Source organism: Paramacrobiotus metropolitanus, unplaced genomic scaffold (assembly GCF_019649055.1).
Source record: "Paramacrobiotus metropolitanus isolate TYO unplaced genomic scaffold, Prichtersi_v1.0 Parri_scaffold0000050, whole genome shotgun sequence".
Lineage (NCBI taxonomy): Eukaryota > Metazoa > Tardigrada > Eutardigrada > Parachela > Macrobiotidae > Paramacrobiotus > Paramacrobiotus metropolitanus.
In genome coordinates this window covers 443,489-469,648 of record NW_026570270.1, presented here as the reverse complement: position 1 = coordinate 469,648, position 26,160 = coordinate 443,489, and the positions used below count along the sequence as shown (strand labels likewise).

Genomic DNA, 26,160 nt, shown 5'->3' with positions numbered 1-26,160 from the left:
TTTGTACACCTTGGATGATGACGAGCCTGTTCCAAATATCTGGGGATCTGGCAATCTTGAAGATTGGAAAGAGCCAGATTCAGATTTGGATGACTGGTGGGCAGAGCACAAGCTGGATTTTCCGGATCCAGTCAAAGTCTTGCCTGTGGACATGCTCTGGGTGGACGAAGATTTCGGTCCTGACCAGAAACCGAAGAAGAAGCGCAAGCACATCGCTGGGCAGCGCCATGTTCTGCGTGGCATTCCCACAACTATTGGAAGTGAGGATTTTGCCGATCGGCCGTTTGTATTTCTAAAGCACGGCGGGATGATCTAAACTGTATGGGCCCTTTTGTTTAAATCTCTTGCTGTTTTCTGCTCTTTTTGTGCGTTTTCAATGATGTCTCAGCGTGGCGCGGCTGATCGCGTATAATTTTCTAGCTGCTGCGTTTTTAATGTCTAAATGAGCGCTGTTTGCTCCTCTCAACAGTTGTGATAAGCCTGATCGTTAGGGCTTTCGTTTTCTGTGAATTATGCGGTAGCCCAATAATTTTTCTGGTACCGCTGTAATTTTTATAGCTTTCGGTAAATTGTAACACAAATTAAAACAGTCTCAAAATTACAAACAAGGGTAGTCTGTGTGGTAAACAAGGAATGGCAAGCCTACCGCCGGGTGGCACTCTCATTTGATGGACTTCGCTGGTTGCGAAGTATGCGGTCGCCGTGTGTGGGCGGTTGTCAGAATCGTAATCTGAATGTATCCCAGTTGGTAATTTTGTTAAAATTCAATCGTTTGCAGTTTTCTGTGTTTTATTCTGCTAAATTTAGCCGCGTAAACTTTGCTCAGAGGAATTCGAGATATAGTCTCTATCTCTTAATCACTATGTCACCGCCGGCTAATGAGAAGAAGAAAGCGGCCAAGCAGGTGCTGGAAGCCCGTGTGACGGCATGGACGGAGATAGTGGCGCAGAAGATGGCTGAACGCACAGAAGCTCAGCAACGTTTCGAGCGTGGAAGAATTGCTGTCAAGGAGGCCGTGTCTAAGCTCCCGCCTAAGACTCCTTAATGTGGCATCATTTGGTGGACTTTTGGAGGTGGATTTTGCCCACTATCGCTAGAATCTCTGGTGTTTTGTTCGAAATGCTCGAGATCCATCACTACACGCGTATGATCTCTTTTGCTTTCATTCTTTTATTCGTACGCTCATGTCTCTCTTTTCTGAGATCTCATATTGTAGATTTGGTGTATCGTTTTATCTTTTGCCTTTATTGTTTTACGATTAGTTTTCTCCTCTGTTCAGATTGCGTTTCACCACACGTGTTACTGTATATCACTGCAATGCATCGTCCGAAAGTGCCGTCACATCCTTCTTATCAGCATGAGGATACCACGAGTTCCTCGGAAGATTCAGTGCAGGTTTTGGCAGATGTCCTGCCCGATGTTCAGCCGCCAATGTATCCCGATCCTCATGTTGGATGGCCTGAACCAACATTTGAATGGTCCCATTGCATGGTGGATTGTGGCCTTCGTCCGTCTCCGCACGACTACGCTCGTGGAGGAAAGAGTTATATTCCCCCTTCTGGTTTGATTCATTGTCCCTACAATCCGGACACCGATTATGTGGAGCTGCATCCCGAAACTCGATTGCGTTTCCGCGGCAAGATTTACCATAATGGATCGGAGATGACGTTGGATAAATACAACCGCTTTGTTCACACTCTAGATTTGTCAAAGGACGCACACTATGCATTGTTGCGTTACCTGCGGGTGGACTTCCGCCAAGGATGGCTCATCGGGCAAATTGTTTGCGAACTCCGTCGGAACTTCGGCATCAATGTGGTGCGCAATCCCGTCGAGTTTCTCACTGCGTTGGATTATGTCCCCGGGGAAACGGGAGACCATGGTGCCGTTGTTACGCTCGTGGACGCGTATAATCAACATATTGAGGAATTGGTTTCCAATATTGACTAGGATCACCGCTTGGAAGCAGAGCAGCGCTATTTCGATCGTCTGAATGCAGCGGATCCGCGCTCGTCATCCCAACAGCAGCAGCAATTGCAACAAACTCGTTGGCTGTTACATGAAGGACAGGAGAAGCGGGGTCCGGGTAAATTGGATGCTTCGATCGCCAAACGCCATCGCCCACGCCGTGATGACGATGATGACAATATGGGCGCTGCGGTGTAATGAGGATTTCCCCTGCAATCACAGCCCTGTTTTAGTGCTCTCTTATTTTAGCTTCTGTATTTTTCGTTTTACGGAGGAGCATTATCTTTAGTGTTGGGCATTTTACTCCAAGTTCATAGAATCTTGTACAGAACCTGTTTTCCGTTTACAATTAGCTCTTTAGCGTTATTGTTACAGCCTGTGCTATGTGCAGCTTTCCTATGAAGTGGCTTACCATTCATTCTCTGGAGCACAGATTTGGCTGTTCAGAAATAAATCGGTTTAAATCAGATTTCTCCGGTTGTTTAAAATCAGAATTTGGCAGATAATCCGACAGAAAACGATTTTAACACACAAATGACAGTCTAAAAATGCGAAGTCTTCACGTTTGAACATGTAAACAATTATGTCACTGTATCAACCGCCCGCATGTAGTCGAATGTTAGGGCAGTCGCAGTTTGAGTGCACACAGCTGTTTTTGGTCTGCACAGTCGTTTCATGTTCAGATTTGCAGCTTTCTCTTTTCACCTTATTCATAGCCTCTCTGGTTTAAACTCTTCACTTTTCTTTTAAAATGGAGATGGAATTTTATAAATCCGAGCGCGGGCGTATGATTTGTGCTGAGCAAGATGAAAAGAAGCGCCGTAAGTTTGTCAGATTTTCTGATTCTGTTGCGTATGTTCTGGCGAACCAGGAACACATTTCCGAGTTTGTGTACTTTTGGCGTTCTTTGGACGGCCCGTATATTTCTATTTCGGAGCTTTGTAAACTCTCTCATTCCGAAATTATGGCCTTGAATTTTACAGAACCCGAGCCATTGGATTTTGAGGCTCAGGTGGCTTTAGAGATCGAGAAAGTTCGCGCGTCGGAAATGCAGATGTATTACTTGAGGATCGGTTTCATTTTGTATCCCGACACTCCTATCCTTCGTGAAGCATCTGAACGCCTTCGAAAGGAATTTGGCTTGCCATCCTTATTTAACCCGCCGGAAACTCCACGTGAGCGTCATCAGCGCATGCTGGAACACAACAAGCGTGTGATGGAAGAAGAGCTTTGTTGTGTGGAGTGTGAGAATAATGGCCCGGGTTCGTGTGGCCGTATTTTGTACACCTTGGATGATGACGAGCCTGTTCCAAATATCTGGGGATCTGGCAATCTTGAAGATTGGAAAGAGCCAGATTCAGATTTGGATGACTGGTGGGCAGAGCACAAGCTGGATTTTCCGGATCCAGTCAAAGTCTTGCCTGTGGACATGCTCTGGGTGGACGAAAATTTCGGTCCTGACCAGAAACCGAAGAAGAAGCGCAAGCACATCGCTGGGCAGCGCCATGTTCTGCGTGGCATTCCCCACAACTATTGGAAGTGAGGATTTTTGCCGATCGGCCGTTTGTATTTCTAAAGCACGGCGGGATGATCTAAACTGTATGGGCCCTTTTGTTTAAATCTCTTGCTGTTTTCTGCTCTTTTTGTGCGTTTTCAATGATGTCTCAGCGTGGCGCGGCTGATCGCGTATAATTTTCTAGCTGCTGCGTTTTTAATGTCTAAATGAGCGCTGTTTGCTCCTCTCAACAGTTGTGATAAGCCTGATCGTTAGGGCTTTCGTTTTCTGTGAATTATGCGGTAGCCCAATAATTTTTCTGGTACCGCTGTAATTTTTATAGCTTTCGGTAAATTGTAACACAAATTAAAACAGTCTCAAAATTACAAACAAGGGTAGTCTGTGTGGTAAACAAGGAATGGCAAGCCTACCGCCGGGTGGCACTCTCATTTGATGGACTTCGCTGGTTGCGAAGTATGCGGTCGCCGTGTGTGGGCGGTTGTCAGAATCGTAATCTGAATGTATCCCAGTTGGTAATTTTGTTAAAATTCAATCGTTTGCAGTTTTCTGTGTTTTATTCTGCTAAATTTAGCCGCGTAAACTTTGCTCAGAGGAATTCGAGATATAGTCTCTATCTCTTAATCACTATGTCACCGCCGGCTAATGAGAAGAAGAAAGCGGCCAAGCAGGTGCTGGAAGCCCGTGTGACGGCATGGACGGAGATAGTGGCGCAGAAGATGGCTGAACGCACAGAAGCTCAGCAACGTTTCGAGCGTGGAAGAATTGCTGTCAAGGAGGCCGTGTCTAAGCTCCCGCCTAAGACTCCTTAATGTGGCATCATTTGGTGGACTTTTGGAGGTGGATTTTGCCCACTATCGCTAGAATCTCTGGTGTTTTGTTCGAAATGCTCGAGATCCATCACTACACGCGTATGATCTCTTTTGCTTTCATTCTTTTATTCGTACGCTCATGTCTCTCTTTTCTGAGATCTCATATTGTAGATTTGGTGTATCGTTTTATCTTTTGCCTTTATTGTTTTACGATTAGTTTTCTCCTCTGTTCAGATTGCGTTTCACCACACGTGTTGTACACCGTTTAGTTGGTACATTATGGTTTTTGCGTTTCGTTCCACAAGACACTTTTGACGTTTGGTTACTATGCGAGTTGCGAAATAAATAAAGTCTAAGTAGTCACCGTCCGTGCCGTTTGTTGGTAAATTCTGAACAGTGTAACGCACGACCGCACGAGACTACACTTTCGTTGGGATGCCGTACTGGTTTTCATGCAGCTGGTCACTTGGGTTGGTAGGCCACAGGCACATTCACTATGGGTTGTTGTCAGTGTACGCCTTCGGCGCTTCCGTTAAACAGGATTTTGTGTAGAGCGGCCCCGCTAGTATAGTAGAGGCTTCCGTTGCTTCGTCATTGGAGGTCGGAGGTTCCAGTCCACATAAAAATGCGATTTTGTAAATGTCCTTCCTTTTTGGTTTTTATCTCATGAATCGTTATATTTTTATTAGCGGGATTTAACATGGGGAATATTGGGTGAATCGCTGTTGAGAGGTGACAAAATGAACCCTGCAAGCTGTGTTATTAGTATTATTTTTGTCGATGACTCTTGTAGTCGAGTGGTCCAGTAAAGTGGACAATACCAGGCGAATCCGTTTACCTGTTGCTGGTCCTGGGTTCCAATCCCTAAAAGTTTAAAAGCGTTTCATAAAACCTTCTTTTTCGTGTTTAAGTTTTTGCATTTGGCTGTACTTACACATTCGGTGTGATACCGTTAATTTCCTATTGGTTTTCAACGAGCGGTGCACATTTGCACAGCCCTTACCGTTCACATTTTGTTCTTTTACCGTGAGACTTCGTAGTGTAGTGGTTGTCCGTCTTGTCTCCGCTACGACTCAGTCAATTTAGGGCCTTGGGTTCGAAAACCCTACAAGTAATGCATATTTCTTTAAACCTTCTTTTTGGATTTTATTTTGTTGTAGTAGCATCAAATATGCATTACCGCTGCCCGTGGTAATTTTACGATCGTTTCCGATGAGCAAATTCAAAAATTACTGTCGTAGAACAGCGTAGTATAGTGCTTTGCACCGTTGAACTACAGCAACGGGGAAATGAAACGGTTGCGGGTTCGAGTCCCTTACAGCTAATTAGCAATTTTGAGAAACTTACTTTTTTCGTTTTATATTTTTGTTTTCGTCCTTGGAAAAGTATTGACAATAGTTTCCAGAATGTCAGAATTAAACTCAAAGAGCTGGGCGTAAAATTGTATGCACACTTAAGGGTTGACATTGCGCTTGGCCGTCTGTCTGTCTGCATTCGAATGACTTTGTAGTTCAGTGGCTATGAATGACGGCCATTCGCCTCATGTACTACCTCCTAAACGGCTAGTCTTAATCTCAGGCTTGCATGCTGCATGTTTAAAAACTACATTTTTCCTGCCCTATATTTTTGTACCCTTGTGGGATCAAGCCTTAATGGTTTGCTGCCTTATTACAGTCTGGTTAAATATACACGACATGGCGCTTCCGGTGTCAATTCTAACTCGGCTTTACCGTAGAGCACCTTGTGGCGTAGTGGCTAGACTGAGAATCCATACCGACCCGCTTCTCGCAAGTCTAGAGTTCCAATCCCTAAAGTTAATCCGTTTAATTTAACGAAAGTGCTATGCGCCAGGAAAATTTCTGGCGCATAGTCAATTTGCTGTGCGCCAGGAAATTCCCTGGCGCATAGTCGGTTTGCTATGCGCCCAGAAATTCGCCAACAAAAACGAAATATTATTGTTTCAAGTTGTTAAAAACGTTGTATGAAGTAAGTATTACAATTCCACCATAACTTCTTTCAAATGAAATGCACTAAACACTCGCGATCAGAAAATTAGACAGGCTGCAAAACAAGATCTTATGCAATGTGCGGCACTCCGTCTATTTCGTCGAGACGGACTTTTTCCGGAATATTTCTACGCTTTCTGATTTCAGCGATCTCTTTCGATGTGACAACTACTACTTTCTTTTTTGGTTCGGTTCTCGGGTGATTGTTGACACCTCGCTTTCGTGGCGGTTTCTTCAGGGTTTCTGTTTCAATAATTTCATTTAACCAGCTTCGAAATTTGAACTCTTCTACATAATTGGCAGTTTCGACACCTGGGTTTTTAGAGAGAACGTGGTCAACGCAAAAGGCTGCTCCATAAACACCACAATTGTTTGATCCACCACCTTGTTGCGGAACAGACGGGCACTCAATGTGCATTTCATTACCTTCACTGCACAGTGTCCACGTTTGTAGCTTGACCCAATCCGTCGGTTCCCATCCAAGTGTGCATAAAACGGCAATTTTTGGATGTGGCTGCCAGGATGCTTTTAGGGTAACAAAATGACGCCCTACTGGATCGTAAAGTGGTTGGATGAGAGTAAGACCGTTTTTCAAATCTGCCCGTGTTTGCTGGACAACTTGGTATGGCCGGTGACACTTTAAAACCCAACCGAGCGCCAGCATTCCAGTAAGGCCGTTATTGCGTAAGAGGCCACGAGATAGAAAGCAAATCACGTCTAGCACTCTCACATCCAACAGATATCCAATTTTTCCCAAATAGACAATATCGATTCGACAAATAGCCCACCTTTCTCCCACGCGCTTAACTGTTTGAAGCTCGTCTTCTCCTAACAAAGATGCCGCTTCCCTTTGCTCTGGTATCTGCGTAGCAGGGAGGTCACCCATCGTTTTTCTCCTTTTTGACATATGTTTGACTGGTGGTTCCGTTGGAGTACCGGCTGCTTGCGAGCCTTGTGTCTGATAGAAACCGAGGCCAGTACCTGGTGGTCTGCCTCTTTCGCGGACACTGGCTCTCATCAGGCGGAACTGCGGTTCGGAAACAACTGGCGCCTCGCTTAGTCGTTTTACCGCCTGGCCAGTCGGCGCGTGTTCGGGTGATGGTGTTGGCGATATAGTCCGCTTAGAGCGCTTAGTAATCTTGCTTGCGACTTCTCCAGATACAGCCACATTATCTGGTGAAAGTAACGGCTTCGATGCCCGCTTTGAGGTTGAAGTGGGACGCTCTGGTGTAACCGTGCTCGCCACTTGTTCCGTTTGCGTGGATTTAGGCGTAAACTTCTCTAATGGCTGAACCACAAACAAGTATCCTTGGTCAAGGAGCTTATAGGCCTTTTCAAGCTCAGACATAATGTAGGCATACCGTGGGCCGCTCTGTGACGACAGAACCGAAGCAAAATCACGACTGAAGTGCCGAAATGAGTCATGAAACTTCTGCTCTGGTCTCAGTGACGCTTTCTTTTCGACAGCGGCCGCTTCTCCAGCAATATCTTCCATGTCCTCGTCCATTGTTCCTTTAATTGCATCTTCTACAATTTCCCGATAAAGCTCAACTTCACCGTTAGATTCTATCGAATTTCGGTGCCATCTGATCAGACAATCGCCAGAAGAGAACCAATCAGCCTTGCGGAATTTCCTTACGTGAAATATATGCCGACACGGAAGTCCGAAGACACAGGATACATAGCAGTTACACGTGTGTTCTCCTGTTTCCGCAGCTATCACCACTTGATACTGCTTCCCGCTTTTTTCATGTGGGACTTCGAAGGATGCATCCGTCTCACCGGCGACAACATACTTCTCATTGGTGAACAGTTGAAACTGTTTTTTGACAATGAGCGCTGCAAAGTTTGTCAACTGTGTGCCAACTTTTGATCCGGTTTTGATATCGGGAAAGTCATGCATGACCAATTTTTTGGCTTGATTGGTGAACTCAGCAAAACTGGACAATGTAGTTTTACTCTCAACGGCAGCCATCACGACGTCGATGCATTCAGAAAGATGCATTTTCTTCGGCGTTCTTCGTCCTTGTCCTCTCATTACCGCTTTAATCATTGCGAAAAAGCGTTCAATTCTGTTGGTAGTATTGTTCCCGAGTAATCGCAAGTGCTTTCGCAGATGTAACGCCCACCGTGCCTGACATGTAGACCAATTAGCTTCATAATAGTCCCAAAATTCGTCTGGACAATCGTTACGTAGATCCGCTTCCTTTGCTTTAAACTGGGTCTCGTCCACAGCGTAGACGAGTTTTTTGAATAACGATAGTATTTGCTGCTTCTCTGGCGCAAACAGTTTTAAATGCGCAATCCAAGTTTTAACTGCTTTCATGGTGTGGAAAACGCAAAGGAGTACAGCAGCTGGATTGAAGACATCGTCGAGGATTTCTATATTTTTCAGATCTTTATCACAGAAAACAGCTGACAGTTTAGCCAGGTCGTTCTGCTCGCCAAATGTTTCAAAAAACGTTCTCATCGTCTCCGCTTTTTCGTTTGCAAGAAACCCAATTGCAGCACAGCGTCCAAATCCATTGTTGTCCATAACCAGTATGGCCCACATCACGTATGTAAACAGAAAACCTTGTATCACATTACACATATATGCACATTACTATATGTACAAGTAATTGACTAACTGATATAATCACCTTTCGATATTTATGCGGTAAGTCCCGTCAACAAACAAAACTTCCGGGAATTTGCTAACAAGGTCTTTCATCTCGGATGTTTGGATGTAGATGCACAGCAGGTTTTTGTCCTTGTCAGTGACTGCTGTGACAACGGCTTCGGGATCTTGTGCGCGGATTTTGGCCATCACGTCTTCCATGACCTGCTCCTCAGTTTTACCTTTCCTTGAATCTGCTCGAAGTTTAGTTTGGACATTGGAAATGTTTTTCGAAATAACTCTTCCCTCCGTATCGCGGATTAAATTGACCGTTCGAGCAATCGCCGTGGGTGGCATGCCTGATTTTAGCATATCATTAACCCTTGCTACTTCTTCTGGGGTCAATTGGCGATTTTTCGGGTAAAACGCAAAAATTTCAGAGGATAATGGATGATTATGTTTCGCTGTCAGGGGTTGCTCATCAGCGTTGGGTGCGTTCGTAAACGTAAAATAGGCTAGCGTGGGCGTTTTGATCAGTTTTGCCACAAGGGTCACGGGACAACCTAGCTTCAGAGATGTTTGATTTGGACGGGCTTTTGGGATTTCCCCTGGGCGATGTGTGCGAGATTCTCCATAATGAATGCATTCGTATTGAATGAGATAATACTTGTGACTTTCTTTGAGCTTATCGGTGGCTTTCAAAGCGTCGACCCGTCGTCCTTTGACAAACATTTGATGGGTTTGCTTCATATATTGCTTCATATAGTTTTCAAGCTCTTCGAAGGATTTTAGCTGCAGCTCTGCATTTGGCTCTGGAGCGTTTTCTGCCATTTGCAGCAATGGAGGATCAGATATTAATATCACAATTATTAGTATCAGATTTGCGAAATTTCAATATCAGTTTTAGTGAGGAAGTAAGATTGTTTACCAAGTTCTTCGATTTCCAGAGCAGGAAAGTACTTGTATTTTATTTCTGTACAAGTATATCATTTCTTGTAGTTAGTACTTGTAAGTACCTGTAATAATACGTACTGTACTTTCTGTGATAATTCTTTAGTGTTGCTATGGTTGTCTACCTGAAATAGGCCTTACTGTGGTGTATCGAACGATTTCAACGATTTTAAGCAATTTTGTTTTATTTTTAGCTGCAAATTTCTGGGCGCATAGCAAACTGACTATGCGCCAGGAATTTTCCTGGCGCATAGCAAATTGACTATGCGCCAGGAATTTTCCTGGCGCATAGCAGTGACCTTAATTTAAAACCTTCTTTTTCGGTTTTACATTTTTTTTTTTTATATTAATATGCAGCATTATGTTGGCTTCGAGATTGCTAATTTTACGGTCACTCCCGACGAGCGAAGTTAAAGTTTAACTCCGCAGATTGTAGTGGCGTAGTGCACTGAACTGTTGAACCACAACAACAGGTGCAATGAAGGTTGCGGGTTCGAGTCCCCTACAATTAATATGCAATTTCTGAAACCTTATCTTTTTCGCTTTTGTGAATTTATTACTGTTATTGTGAAAATATTGCCGCTGACGGAATGAATTTTATAGCCACGGTGACGGTGAAATCTTAAAACTTATCAGCTGCTTCAGTGGTGAATTTTTATTATATTGTGAATTTTCGTAGTACAGCGCCTCTAGTGATTGCCAAATTAAAAGTGAAATGTGGTATAGCCATGCTAGCGTATGGGCAAGAGCAGGATTTAGTTGTCCACCTAGATGCAAGGTTCAATCCTGCGTGAATACAAATTTTGCAAAGCTTTACGAGTTTCTCTTCATTCTTTTTTCCTTTCTTTGGTGTTCTCTGTAACTTTATTCCCAGGATGGAATATTAAAATTGTTTTTAGCGTTTGATTCACGCTTACGGTGTGATATTTGATTTTACTCTGTTAATTGGCTATTCTATATCGGAATTGACTGCAGCTGCGACTGCGTATTCTCCTACACTGATTTTATTCCGGTTATTAAGAGCCTTACATAAATCCAAAATTAATCTCAAATTAAGATCTGTCCGACCAGCATAATTAACGACTATACGAGAATCTGTATGAATGAGAATTATTAAACCAACAAGAGTGAGATTAAACGGAAGAAATAACAGTCGGCCGAATTTTAGAACAAAATTATCAGACAGCCGCGGGAAATCATCAGATATATTACAACTGCTGTTAGTCCAGATCCAGATTCTCCTTCGCAGTTTTCAAGTTCGCAAGACGTTGTTCCAGCGCCTCACGGATATATGCGATATGTTTAGCATCCATCGTCGCTCGAGCCTTCAGCGTATTTACCAGCGCCTTGCAGTTATCCATAATATCCTTTTCGCGTTCAACCTGTTCCAGTAACTTGTCGATTGAGTCTGGCTTTTTAATAGCATCCGGTTCTGCAGTGCTCACTTCATTGTCAGGCTTTTCGGCCTTCTCTTTGGTCTTCTGGTTCTTCTTCTTCGCATCCGCATTTTTCTCTGGGGCAACATATTTCGGACGGCCGCCCATTGCTTTCAGCTGAGTGAGCGTGATAATTGGTTCTCGCTCAATGCGTCTGTCTTTGCTAGCCCGGATTACCAAATTCACGTTGGCGGTATTATTCTTTGCCGGCTCGATTGCGTCCAGCCGCTCCATGACGCCATCGACAACCAAATCCCCGTCTTGTCCCACGTAACCGAAGCTACAATCGGCAACGTGTTGTTCGGTGTCTCTTCCGTTGACTGTCACCTTCATAGTGCCCATTTTGATATCTACAATTTAAATCACTTTGGTTAAATTACGGAAGGCAAGGTGATTTGCAGTAGGCAGCGTTGTTGTGCTATTGTAAAGCGTAAATATCAAGAATGCCACTTCGAAAAATACAGAAACACTCACTGATGGTCTGGGCTAGAGTGGTGCAGAGACAGCAGCCGCGAATGCTTCGTAGCCACAGGTCGATGCAACTATCCACGAAAAGATTCCCGTAGACGACGACGATATCTTTCTTTTTAACCAGTTGGCGCAGCCCGCGGTCCAGCCAGTAGTCTACGTCCTGCAGCTGTACGTCGAACGTACAGATCCAGTGTTGGATTTCGGTCCGTGACATGGCATATCGGCCGTGGTACAGGATTACGCGAATCATTCGACGAAATTTTCCGGTTGTGTCGATTATCTTCGTCTCTGGATCGCGGTTATTCTTGACTTCTTCGGCGACTTCTAGGACGAAGCGCCCGTCGCGCGACATCTTCTTGAGCAAGATTCCGGCATTAATAGCGTCGCCGAGGAAGAAATCCACTCGTTCCTCCGTGAAATCATCGTGCATTTCCACAATGAATTTCTTGATAGATGACATGTCCACATAATATCCCGTAATGTCAGCCTCAAGAATGCACGCGTGGGCTGCCGTATGCATCGCCAATTGTCGACGGCTTCGGATGGTTTCGTTTGGCTGTAGAGGCTCTGCCATGGCAAACTGAACTGATTCGCGAGTTCGTCCCTTCCAGTATTCATAGTGGGCAATCGCGTCCGCTTCGGGCGATGGCAGAGGCTCTCCAGTTGGCCCCACAGGCTGTGCTGACATGATGATTAGTAAAGATTAAAATTGGAATGCAATTCAAGGAATGGAATACGCTAGTAAATGAGAAACAGAAAAATCCCGTCACCATAAAAGATAAATATTGTTGGGTTCTTCACTTTCGCTATTAATAAAGAACAGCTGACATTTCTCGTGCCATGTACCGGTATTTTGTCGCCTGTCAACCGTCTTGACTTGACAGTGTGCTCGGAAACTGTGTGGTTTCCGGTCTGTGTTTTAAATGTAACCCAGCCGCGTGTTTCGCTTTTTCGTCTTGTGATGGCTGTCGTTCATTCGAGCATCAAGCGTATAATTATTAAAAACTAGCTACAGCGCTTTAAAATTGTCCATTTTTCCCGGAAAAGATTGGTCCTTTTGTTTCATTGTGTGAAGTACTTTCAATTTTGGAAATCGAAAAATTCAGTCTGTCGCCTGTCAACCGCTTCGGGGGCAGGTTGCGGTATTTGAGTACTTCCGGCGTCGGTGCCAGTGCAGATTATCTGTTGTGCCTTTTCTCTGCGCTCCAGTCCTTTCATTTTCTGCTGGCATTCGCTTGTTTTGTCTTCCAGCTGGCATTTGTTTTATTTCTGTTTTCCTCGTCTTCTTACGATTTGTCATTTTCATGTTTTGAGAATGTCGCCTCCCGCAAAGAAAGCGACTGCGCGGAAGACTGCATCACGTACTCCGCGTCCGAATCGTGCAACAGCGGGATTAAGTTTTGGTTATTCTCCGGACAGCGATGAAGCCCGTTCTTCATCGCGTGTCACTCGATCTCGCGTCTCTCGCCGTACCTCCGCTCAGCCAGTGTTTTCTGCACAATCTCCTGCACCATCTGCAAGTCGCCGATATGATAAGCAACGGCGACGAACGATTTTGCGACGCAATGCTGCTGTGGTTCGCCGTCAGGCCCGCCGAGGATCGTTCCCTGCCAATCCTGACGTTGAGATCCGTCAGCCGTCACCGAAGAAACTGCAGACGCAGGCAGAAAGACAGTTGGGTACTCCAGACTTGACGGAAGAAGAACCATCGTCTTCTGAGACTTCGTCTGTAAAGGCAAAGCGAGGTATTACCTAGTCTCTATTCGGGCTACCTTTTATTGGTCTGCTATTTGCTCAATTCATATTTGGCTTGCTTTTCATCGCTTTGTATAGCTGTTCTGTTCTTGTCTGTCTATTTGCGTGCTTTACTTCACCGTGATTAATCGGTGTTTCACTGTTTTTAATCACTCCTCCTACTTGCTGTATTGTCTACAATGTAGTCCAGGCTCATCATTCAGCCGTGTTACTGATGATTGTACGTTTTATTCAATGACAGATGAGGAGCATCTGCGTAAAGGTGGCATCCTTTATGCCCCGTACAACCCGGATGCACCGCGGCCGGTCTTTAAGACCAAGCAGACGGCTCGCAAACGAGCGCACTCCGGAGTGTTTCCAAGAATGGCTATTGCGGATAAGCAGGGTGAGCTGGCTGTATCTGAAGCCTTCTTTTCTGGACTAAACCGCTTTCATCCTTTTTATCCACGTCTATATTTGTCGCGCTTTTTATTCCGTGACGGAGCGCTGATTAACCGTTTTGACTTATGTGCATTTACTCGGATGCTTCCTACGGCTATCGCTCTTGAATTACGAGGCCAATATCTCTATCTCAATCCTGTTTTTATTGGTCTGTTTAAAGAACTCGCCAATCGTCAGCAGCGTGATGCGGTGGCTCGTCAAGCGGTAGTCGATGCTGGCGTCGTGGGAAATGCTGAACCGCAGGCTTCAACTTCTGCTACACGCCCGTATAATTTTCGCACTCGTGGGGAAAAGCGCAAGTACAAGGAGGTTTCGCCGTCCTCGTCCTCTGCGCCAAGTGAAGTTTCCGTTTCGGATGATGGGGAAGATCGTGAGGATCCTTCGGCCGTGTTATCTCCTGAGCAGAGTGCCGATGTCGAAGCTGATGAGAACGTTGATATGGAAGTTGATTGTGGTGGCGATGATGGATCCGATCTGGAAAAAATGGATGTCGATCCGCTGCCGTCTTTGCAGCCAGTTGTCCCTGCTGTGCCACCTGTTGCCGCTGCTTCACGTGAGGATTCACCCGAAATTGCGGAACCAGCAGTTTTTGGTCAGCATCAGCCGCATTCAAATGAGCTGTAATGTTACTATCGCTTGCTATTGTACTGTCTTTGCTCTATCCTTGTGGTATCGGTGGTCTCTTCAGTTGATATCATGATGGTTCCTTTTATTTTATACTTGTAGTTGTGTTTCCTAGTGTGGTATTTTATCGTAGAGTCCAAGGAGAATTTTCTGTCTTATTGCATTTTTACTCTTTTAATTTTGTGCGCTGAGTCAACGAACTGGTTATTGCCATATTGTCGCTGTATAGTGGCTATCACTGCCGAATCTTCCATTGTACCTGGATAGATCTGATCGGATGATTAAGTTGAATTAAAGGATATAGCGCGAAGCGCTGATTGGTTGCTTCTCTTACCAGTATGGAATCTGCCGCAGTTTAAAATTTCGCTCCAGCAGACAGGTATAAAATCACTTGTGCGTCGCGTGCAGAAATCGGCATTGTGGATTTTTCGTCTCGGCCTTCTGGCACGCCGGATTTTCAGTGTGTGTAGACAGTGATTTCACGCTTTTTCACTCTATACTTTTAGCGTTTAAGGTCACTAGTTTCCTTTAGTTTGGGCATGCCGCCTATTGATCCTAACCGTGCTTTCGATAAATTGGTAGACGCCATTTTTCATTCGTCTTCCAATCAGCAGCAACAGTATAATGCCGGTTATAATAACCGAGGAAGGGGTGGAGCCCGTGGTTCTTACCGTGGCAACTTTCGTCCGTACGGCCGAGGAAATCATAGGAATTTTGGAGACAATAACTTGCGTCGTGGAAACGATCATTGGCGTCGTAATGGCCGACCTCTGGGCGCACCGGAAGTTATTGAAGTACCTGATGGAGTCGATCACCCAGTTGCTCCAGTGGAAGCTGCCGCCGCAAACATGGAGGTTGACGACCCGGGCAACCAAGCAGCGAATGCACCGAATCCGGTCCAAGGCAACGGAAATGTGGCTGCAGGTGAGCCCAATGGTGTCAACCCTGCTGTCAATCTACATGGCCCGCCAGCCTTGAATGCCGTTGTCGTTCCTCCGGCTGTCATTCCACCTGCGCAGCAGCAAGCCCCGCAGAACGCTGAATTTCCCGGTTTGCCACCAAATGTGCTGCCGCTTCCCGAAGTGCCGATTGTCCGCGATGCCCGCGATCGTTCACCGGCTGATCGTCCACGTGCGCCGTCTGCGCCCTCTGGTCCTGTTGGTTCTGCTGAGCACAATTTTGTACCTGGTTATTTGGCCCAGCAGCAGCAGCGTGAACTGGATGCTGATCGCCGACGACAGATGGCTGCAGAAGTTTCTCGCCGTTTGGATGCCGCTGCGTCTAGCTCTGGTATTACTGGTCTCTTTTCATTGGCTCCCAGTGCTGGCAAGTAACCTTGACTCACCTTTGCCATTGACCTTGTTTGCTTTCCTTGATCTCATATTGTTTCTCACTTTGTTGTACTGAAGCTATTTTGCCTTTTTTGATATTATTACTGCTTCTCTACTCGTTTAAATTTGGTTCTGTGTACCAGTAATCTGTACTGATCTTTATATGATTTTGTCTAGCTTGTTTGTTGTTGTTGACCTTGTTATTGTGGTGCAATCTGGATTCGAGAATTCGTAAGAATACCAGTCGGATGATTCATTGTTCCGTTTCGTTTCGCTCGTACGTCAATACATAATAGTTCAATCAACCACAAGCCATATTCAACTTTAAGCATTTATTGTCAGCTAATAAAGCCTTATGCCGTCTCCTGTACATACAAAGCACCGTCTAAACTCAAACGGCACAGTATCGGTAACTCATAGTATTGCCCTCCTGGATCCCTTGGACCTCCGCCCTGCCAAACCCGTGGACTTCCGGATGCCTCTTCGCCAAGGATTCCACACTCACTAACTCTCTGGGAATCGCGGCGTACAGTCACATTGGGCATCGGATGGACGCGTGGATTGTGCGGTGGATCGGGATCAGGATGGATGGAAGTGCACAATCGCACTGGGATGTTGCGGGATGGATTGTTTATTTTGGCACGGCCAAGCATCGTTCGTGGGGGTGACGTGTGGGAATAGGATCACACGCCGGAGTACGTACTGGATGCTGACTGTCCGCCTTCCACCTGCAACACAACGGATAATCTAGTCAATCTCTTCTGTGATTTGCTGTTCTCTTTTACTAGCGATGTATATGATGTCATAACGCGAAGTCTATATAAGTTCTTGTTACTTCTAATATCGGGATCAGTAGTCTGAGATTTACTTCTGAGACTGCTTTCTATTTACGATTTCCTAGCGTTGTGAACTGTGATGTGAATTGGATAAAGAGGCAGCAATACTTGTTCCTACGGAAGTGCATAGTCGTTCCCGGATTATCGCTTAGTATACAGGTTTGCTCGTGACACAATCGTCCTAGCTCTTGCCGATCCTCACAGGACTTACGACCGGAGATTGTAGTTGGACTATCGTTTAGGGATTCCTGACTCGTGTTCCTGATTCGTTCGTCTTATTTCCACCATAGTTCTTCTGTTACAGTTTGAGAGTACGAGTGCCTACCGATTGAGCATTACAGGCGTGGAAGAGTAAAGATTGTTCATGGAGCCTTAATCGGCGTGAACGCTTATACACGACAACCGGTAAAAATTACAGCAATAAATTATGATGGTCATGTCCACCGGCTGAACTGTGCCTGCTTCACTGGAGTAAACCTTACTTCATGTCTGGACCGTTTAATCATTAATATACTTAATGTGCGCAAGTTATTTATGTACTCATAATTAATGTTCATCGCCAGATTCAAGGCACTAGTGCCGTTTGCAGTTGCATGTAATTTAAACACTGGCATGTCTAAGTTACATAATTCTCGACTATGGCTGTCAATCATATGCCTGATTCATAGAAACATTGAGATACATACTGTAGAATACTGTAGAATACACAGAATACATAGAATACGCGTCCTCAATCACCTCTGGCTTTCTTATCTCCGGTCTGGTTTTGTTTTGACCAGGATTATGAATCATAATATTCTGAACCGATCTGCTTTTTAACTGGTCGAAGGAAAGATACGGCACGTTTTACAAATACCCGCGTGAACAGCTCCGTTTTGCAAATACGCATCATGGCATCAGGCATGCAAGTCATGAAAACAACAGCCTACTACGCACATACACTTTAATACATATATATACATAAGCGTCTAAATAAGCAATTATAAATTGATCTATTATCAGGCTATTAAGTAACTTATCAACTTACGTTAATTGCAATTTACAGTTTACACTGCGTTAATCAAGTCAGAAATGTACTGTACCATGTCGGCTAACTACGGTATGTAAACGTTTCCAGTTTAATTCAGCGCCACAAAATGAACTGACACTTAATTAGCAACTGATCTGCTTAATTAGTTAATTAATCTGCTTAATCAATTAATTTTTGCCAAAGGCGAAACCTTGCGAAAAATATCTCAGCACATTCTTTAGAAAAGCGGTGCAAAACATTCTTATCCATGATCCATCGCGCTAATTGTTTCCCTCTTATACGTGCAATTAGCAACGTACTACGTAGCTTCTCTTTAGAAAATTTAAAGCGAAGATTATTTTGTAAGAAAAATATTAGATTCTTTTAGTCAAAATTCTTGAAGTATCATTTCCTGTTATCATTCTCATTCCTTATCTCTTCGCTGCTCTTCGAGTCTCCGGTGCCGCTAATGCAAATCGTCTTACGATAAATGCATTTTACCGGTGATGTGCGACCAGTAAGAGTAGCATTCAAACATCGCTCGCATAAGTCCATCGGTATGTGTTGTAATTGGTTATTGCTTATCTCTTTGGACTTCGAACCAAAAAAATTGTTAATGCAATACCAGGCTGGGAAAGATAAAGCTGGATATGCTTGAGGTCTGCTAATATCCCCTTTCGCTGACTGGTATCGATCTTCCATTCAAAAAAAGACTTGCATGACCAACCATTTCGTATACAACCAGAGTAGAAATTTGGGGAAATTACGAAGCTTAAGCATCTCTCGGCTTCAGACGTTGTGTTACCAAAGCCCTGGCTCGAGTAGCCGGGAGTAATTAAGACAAAGGACAGGTGGTCGGCTTAGATGTTGCGTAAAAATTATGTAGATTTATTCAGATGACTAATGTGATTGTTATTAAAAATATTTTCCACGCGCCGTAAAGATGAGTCTTTTTCACTTGATTCACTTCCGTATTACATTTAATTCCTGTCTATCAGGTGGAAACTGCAGATTTTGCTATTAAATGTTCTTGCAACGACTAGACAGCGTGGCTGTCCTTACGTTTAAGCAAACGGGGCTCCGGCAATGTGTAGCATGACAATTCAGCATCATGCCAGCCGCGGTCGCCGAGGTCGACCGGGACTGGCATCATGAGTTGCTGACCTTTAAGTTACTGTAGCGGATTGTGGTTACTGATTGTTGTGGCTTTTTTCGGGAGTCTGATGGAAGCGCGTGGCGATAAGTGCCCGTTCGCTCTAAGTTAGCGCATGAAGGAAAACCGGTGACCTTGTGCAGTGGTGTGTAGTATACCAAGCGATAGCAGCAGTAAATTTTAACTGTACTATTAAAAAGAGTCTACTGGGTGTACCTTCACTCTATGCCAGCTTTAAAAGACTTCATGCTCGGTATTGAGTGTGATGATACGGTGGATAATTTCCGCGCTCTTACAGCTGTTAAAAGTCGTGTTGGCTCTTGGTTCTAGCCACGTGATACAAGCATTTTCCGACTTCCAGACCCCCGTTGACTGCCCGACTGGTCTGATTTGTGAGCCGAAATGGCATGGACTTGGATTACAAAGCGATGGTAAACAACCACCCGCGTATACAACATATACGTATATATAAATTACCCGTTAAAAAATCGACGTATAATATGATCATATGTACCGGTATAATGGTGTCCTGTAACTTGTAAGCACTTAATTAAAGAGCAAATGCTGAAATATAATATAATTATATATATGTATGTGATATATCTAACCCCCGGTTCCGAAAGCCTTTTTCAGAATGATTTGAGACTAAAATTGAATAAGACTGTCCTGTGCCTCTTAAACTTAATTCTCAGGGCTGAGTTTAGCGTATTTGCACTGGCGTCACTTGTGATACAAACTGGATAATTTAATATGTACCCGAAAACGATACCAAATTTTTTTTTCGTGTCAGTCTTACTGAAACTGCAGCGAGCTGATATTCAGCAACAACTAAAGCAGCTGTTAGTCGCGATTAGAAAGCGGCTATTTTCACAACAAAAAAGGGTTCAAAATTCTGATACAATTCGCATTCGGGGTTCCCATTTTTGATCCGATACCGTGCAGACCCCAGTGAGCGGCATTCGTGCAGACCGGGACCGTATAATGTAATCACATAAACAATATAATTATATTCAGTATTGTAAAGATGGTTTTTCCGGTATATACAGATCTGCGATGGATTCCCGGAGGGCGGTAAGGACCCGTGCCAAGATGACGGGTCCTTATCGCTCCCCGGAACTGTAAGGTGACGGTTATAAAACCCGTCACCCATGTCAAGGTGACGGGAGGTGGTCGTGCAGGCCAAGGACCAACTGTATGGTTAGGGTACATGCTAGCACAAACGGGACAAAATTCGCTGAATTTCCTGTCCACAGAAAAGGAATGGTAGAAAAGCAGATTGAGTTTAAGTTATCTAAACAATTCACGTTTTTGATACGAATCATGTTTCGGTTGTTTTGAATCTGTGAGTTGGTCTCTATACAATATACCCGTCCACTATTCATTTCCACAAAATTAAATTCGGACAAAAGCAGCGTGTACAGCAATGGAACAGTAATAAAGCAGTTAGCTGGATCGTTGTTAGTCACGGCAACAGCAGATATATTAAACAAAGATTTGGAAAAAATTCAGGAACGGTGATACGCGCAGCAGCTATTACTGTTAACACGGGCTATTACTATGTACCGGTATTCATAATGCGGTATTGAATATATATATTATAATGCATTTGCTACTAATATTCAGTTCAGGAGCGCACTGCTATGAGTAGCGGCAATTAAGGTATGAGTTATGATTATGAATAAAAATATGATGACCGGTAGGACCAAAGTATGGTTATGAATATGAGAGCCATTATGAGTATGAATTCTGAATTAAGAATAGGATTATGAGTATAAGGACCGTTATGATTATTAGGTAGATACCTGGCCGAATTCAATCTCGTATGTTCATGTGCTCATCGGTACTTTATTTTGTTGCTTCGTGATCTGTGCGAACAATATTTTCAGCTGGACACAGTTCTGATTTCTTGCTGTACGTGTTGCCGCAAAACTACTGTAATAGGTTTTGAATCTTTTGATTACGATAGCTTCTGTACGGGTTTCATATATGTGGAACGCTACATTGATAATTGATATCTAATCCATAACCGATATTTGGAAGTAGCGGATTACCCGTTTAAGCAAACTGACCGGTGAGTACAGTAAATCTCCCGGTGCTATCAGTGACGGCGTGCACATATCAGCGGCAATTTACAAGTACTTCACTTTACAAACAGTTATCGCATATAAACAATCTTATTTATATAATACAAAACAAAAACATTTAAAGTTTACACTTACTCGCGTAATTATTTTGGGATATCGGAAACTGGCCAACCAAGCTTGTGAAGGAAATTGCAATATATTAACTTTTATTCGGCAGTCGGCGTTGAAAAAAAATCTTCCACGCTTTTTGCTTTTTAGTTTTAATTGTTTCTGGCCATTTATGATATTGACGCCTTCAAAAGCATCATAAACATCATTCCCGCCATGGCCAAATATTGTTACCACTGTAATTGTCATTAATTTTGTCAGCGGCGTATGTATGATATAAGCGTTTCGCGCGGCAAGAAAAAGCATGATAGCATCGAGACAGCAGAATTAGCTCTGATTCCCTGTAATCTTAACGAAGTATTATGCGATTAGAAGCACAATCGGCTCTGGGCGGCCATGTAGATATGATTTACGATAAATCAGGGCGGCATGGATTTTCTCCAATGGTGAGTTCCTCTCCGGGTCCTTTGGTTACCACGAAGACCTTGTTTGTCTCGGTGAAGGCCTCACTGGAACCGGATTTGGGCACGCTAATGTCCACCTGACAAGCAAAGAAAGTTGCTGCTCCTTTGGGATACAGATATAATAAAAAAACCACATTTATACTCAAAAAACGTAATTATAAAATTTCCGGCTATCCGTACGTGTATGTACTTGTCCCTATACAGCGCTACATAGACGAAACGGAATTATTTAATGAAATGAGGTCCGCTATTTATTTGTTACAGCTCGTATGTTATACTTATAAACTTCTGTTAGACGTGCCGATCATATGCGGCAATATTCTCCAGTGAATCGTATTATCCTGCAGTTGGAAGACGAAATCGCTTACCACCATCGAGTATTTGGTGATGCCGGGCTCCGTAGCCGACGTTTCATAGCTCACGACGGTCAAAGTTGCCTTCATATGTCGGCCACTGCAGTAGGAAGCTATCGGCTTCCCGTCCACGATGTTCGCCTTCCATGCGTCCTTTAATAAATGATAAAAGGTCATTCATGCGTTTGCTGTTGGAGCACTGAGGTTAAGCATACGTTGGCAATTTTGTTGGATTCTTCGTCTCCGTCCATAGCGGCAACGTAGGCGACGGCCAGCAGCAGTACCAGCGAAACCTTCGACATTTTGAGCGTGGTGAGATAAGTTGAAGTTGAAGGGTAAGTTGAAGAAAAATTAAGTAGTGGATATCCGATATGAATGTTTTGATTCCATTCTGTACCCGCCTTTAAATAAGAAATCGACGAGGAATCAGGTGCGGTAAAAATACTTTGTTTGCTAGAAGTGTATGCTGAAGGCCATCGTTTCCAGGCATGTGTAAGTTCTTAAGGTCCGTCAGACGACGCCAGTTGCCAAAGGAATATACTCTGTCTCGACTACGGCGCACTATCCGGAACTATTCCAGGCTTTCTACCCAGACAAACTGCATAATCACTAACCACTTTGGCACAACGCACGCCTCTTGAAAAATGTTGACGTGTTCTGCGTTGATAAAACCGGTAAAAATTACAACAATAAATTATCATGATGGTCGTGTCCACCGGCTGTATTATGTCTGCTTCGCTGGATTAAGCCTTTCTTCATTTCGGGACGATTTAATCATTATAATGTGCGCAATCATTCAGATACTCGTAATTAATGTTCGTCGCCACCGTCAAGGCAGGAGTGCCGTTTGTTGTTGCAGGTAATTTGAACAGACATGTCTAACCATAAGTCATAATTACAATTATCGATCACGCCTGTCAATACTATGCGTTATTCAACCCTGACTATAAGAGTTTTGTTAATTTTCTGACTTCCGTAAAACCGTGCCTGGCCCGGCCGGAACACACAAAAAGATATCTATGAGGCGCATAGAAAACCATCCCTTTTTGTGACTGGTATCCACCCTCAATTTGAAAAAAGACTTTCTTATGGGCCAACCATCTCGCATAAAATCAGAATACTCTGAAGATTTGTGGCGATTGCGAACACTGAATGTCTCTGTGCCTATAGGCACAGAGACATTCAGTGTTCGCAGTTATAATTGGTAACACCATCTTCGAGGCCTCGAAGATGGTGTTACCAAAGCCCGGGCTCGACTAGCCGGGAGTAGGGAGTAATTAAGATTACTTAGTAACAGAATTTTCATCGTGCGCCTGATAGACAGAACTCGAATGATTTATAGGAAAGGCTCACCATTACGACGCGAGGAAATTATATTTTAATAAATAATCAAATTAGTCAGCTGAATCGACGCGGTTCTCTAGGGGCTGTATTGTATTTCATACAATACAGACTTCACTGTATACAATATCTTCACTGTATACAGTATACGTATGTATTGTATACGTATACAATACAGTGGAGCCCTTTGAGTAGGGCGATGGCTGAATGAATTTACACAGTTTGTAAGTGTCGAAGCTGACCGTCTGACCTTTGTCTTAATTACTGTATTTTATTCTCCTGCAACGGCTATGTGAGCGTGATCTGACTTTTATAAGTAAAGTTAGTAAACAGATAGTCTGCTGCATTAATACGTAGTGCTTATGCCGCGTAATACGTGGCTTCATATGCACTACGATTGTTATTGCTGAAGAGCCTAGAGCCGCAGAATGTCGACATATGATTGAGGATGGTGCTGGTACGAGGTACGAGGTGCTGGTACGTGCTGGTGCTCGTATATGTTGGATCCCTACTGTAAGGGGCTTTGGAATTCGGACAGGATCTGTCTGCAGAGTGGAACCATACGTGTATGTATTAGCAAATGTGGCGCCCGTTTATACGCAACATGACAATTCAATGTGATGCCAGCCGCGGTTGGATGGCTGAGCCATCCATAATTCAATATATATAGGTTTAGCTGCTTGAAGTAAAACTCTGTCACGTCTTGGCACAGATGTTTATTGTGCCACTCTGGCCGGATAGATACTGAGTAATAATGATAATAATGGAAATACTCGTAGTACCACATAAAATGCGTCCTCTACAGGTCAACACAGTCATGCGGGTTGCTACGCGCTAATATGGCGCGTAGCCACTACACTACATCTTCACCCTTAAAATGAAGTGAAAAAGCAGAACATTATGGCAAAATGTCGAAATAATCTTCCTCGACATTGTAGACGGTATTGACCTTTTCCTTCTTCTTGTTGTCCTTCTGCTGGCATGCCCTCTCTATATGGCCTTTCATGCCGCAACCATTGCATCTGGTGTTTTTATACCAGCATTCTTCTGGCGTATGCCGCCAGGATCCACATCTTTTACATTTCCGCCGGGACGGCATCTCTTCTTCACTTCCACTTTCGTCATCATTCTCTTCCTGTCTCTTTTCTCTACTGCTCTTCTCCTCTTTCTTCACTCTTATTTCTCGCTTCTTAATGTTGTTCACCACATTCTCTTCCACATTAGTTTTTCTCGCCTCTTTCACGCTTGTTTCATATTTGATAGCAATTTGGAGGGCGGCGTCGAACGTCTTCAGCTCTTGCAGCATTAGGTAGCGTCTTGTTGCGTCGCTTTTGACGCCTGCCACGAGCACAGCACTTAAATTCTTCTCCAGCACTGTTGCCGGAAAGTCGCATAGGATCGTTTTGTCACGTAAACGTGTCGCGAAGTCCACCAGGCTTTCTTTTTCGTCCTGCCGAAGACTGAAGAACAGCGCCCACTCGGTTATTTGGTTTGTGTACGGGGCGTAGGCCGTTTCCAGCTTCGTGACCAGTTCACCCAGTGTGAAGTCGGACGGCATCTTGGGTTTGCACATCGAAACTAAAAGCTGCAGGGCCTTCGTGTCCAGACTGTTTATTAGCAAGGCACGGTGCTTGTCCGTATGAAGGTCGGTCAGCACAGTATAATTATCATACAAAACTTCCACGCCTTCCAGTCCATGGTTTCCGGATTGAACTTGGTCAATTGATCGGTTGTGGTCGTCATTTTCGATCTCTTATTATATAGCGCTCGCTTTTCTCCTTCCGCTTCAGAGTTCAGAGAATACTACACTTCACGCCAATTGTCACGTCTTGGCACAGATGTTTATTGTGCCACTCTGGCCGGATAGATACTGAGTAATAATGATAATAATGGAAATACTCGTAGTACCACATAAAATGCGTCCTCTACAGGTCAACACAGTCATGCGGGTTGCTACGCGCTAATATGGCGCGTAGCCACTACACTACAAACTCCTTGTGATTTTATGCAAATAGCTTTCTATACAGATATTTAGTTGACTGTACATGTTGACTGGATTAATTTTTAACATAATTTTCAAAATGTATTGCCAAAATAGCTTGCGATTAGTTTCAGATGGTACTATAAATATATCTCGTGTTTTAGCAACAAAATCAATGTTTTCCTTGGCTGATGCATAACGTCGTCGAATAATGCAAATCGTTTTCCGGTATCACAAAGTCCTTAGTTTAATGCGTGACATCGGGTTATGCTTTTCACATCAACTATCAAGACACCAATAAATTAGAATAATGATGTCACCGTTATTAATAAAAAAAACGTCTTTGTTTGCCGGAAGATAGATTACATAAGTTCTTCGCCTATAACATAGAACACTAGAAAATATTAAGACCGTTAACCGAGAAGCCGAGACAACGGCAACAGCGGTTAACCAATCAGTACTCGGTTGTACGAGTACGTTAGTTACTCACAAAATCACGCATTACAACTACATCATTTCAGCACATAATACCTCTAATTTAGTTGTCTTTAAGTTGGGGTTTGTTACGCAAACGTGACATCCCTGGACAGCTTTAAATCCTGCACAAGGATGCAAGTGCATTTAAAAGTTGCAGTATTGCGCGGAGCAGCTATTTACCACCCAACCGGCGAATTCCGTTTTCATGATTCCAGAACATTACTTGCCACGCCTGGTAGCTGGGAAGCGGTGGTCGTTTTCACATGAATGAATGACATTATGGAGGTAAGAACCCATACATTTGCCGGCTAAAAAAGGGCACAAATATGAGGTATAAAGAAAACAGTTTATACCGAGAGCATTTCTGTTTTGCGAAATTATCCCTGTTAGCTACCCTAGGGCTAATGGCATTATGGACTGGCTAGCTGGGCTGGAAATCGGTCCATA

At 43.9% G+C, this 26,160-nt stretch overlaps 1 protein-coding gene and 1 pseudogene across 1 annotated transcript; both read right to left on the bottom strand.

Moving 5' to 3' along the window:
* Nucleotides 1-8,904: 8,904 nt before the first annotated feature.
* On the bottom strand, nucleotides 8,905-9,729 carry LOC129592104 (uncharacterized; annotated as a pseudogene).
* An 11,477-nt stretch (nucleotides 9,730-21,206) lies between these two features.
* LOC129592175 (uncharacterized) lies at nucleotides 21,207-26,013 on the bottom strand. Its single transcript, XM_055488147.1, has 5 exons — nucleotides 25,937-26,013; nucleotides 25,768-25,835; nucleotides 22,130-22,315; nucleotides 21,930-22,067; nucleotides 21,207-21,638 (listed from the first exon to the last, which is right to left on the bottom strand). The coding sequence occupies exons 1-5, from the start codon at nucleotides 25,989-25,991 to the stop codon at nucleotides 21,507-21,509; spliced, it is 579 nt and encodes a 192-aa protein (XP_055344122.1). The 5' UTR covers nucleotides 25,992-26,013; the 3' UTR covers nucleotides 21,207-21,506.
* Between the last annotated feature and the right edge of the window lie 147 nt (nucleotides 26,014-26,160).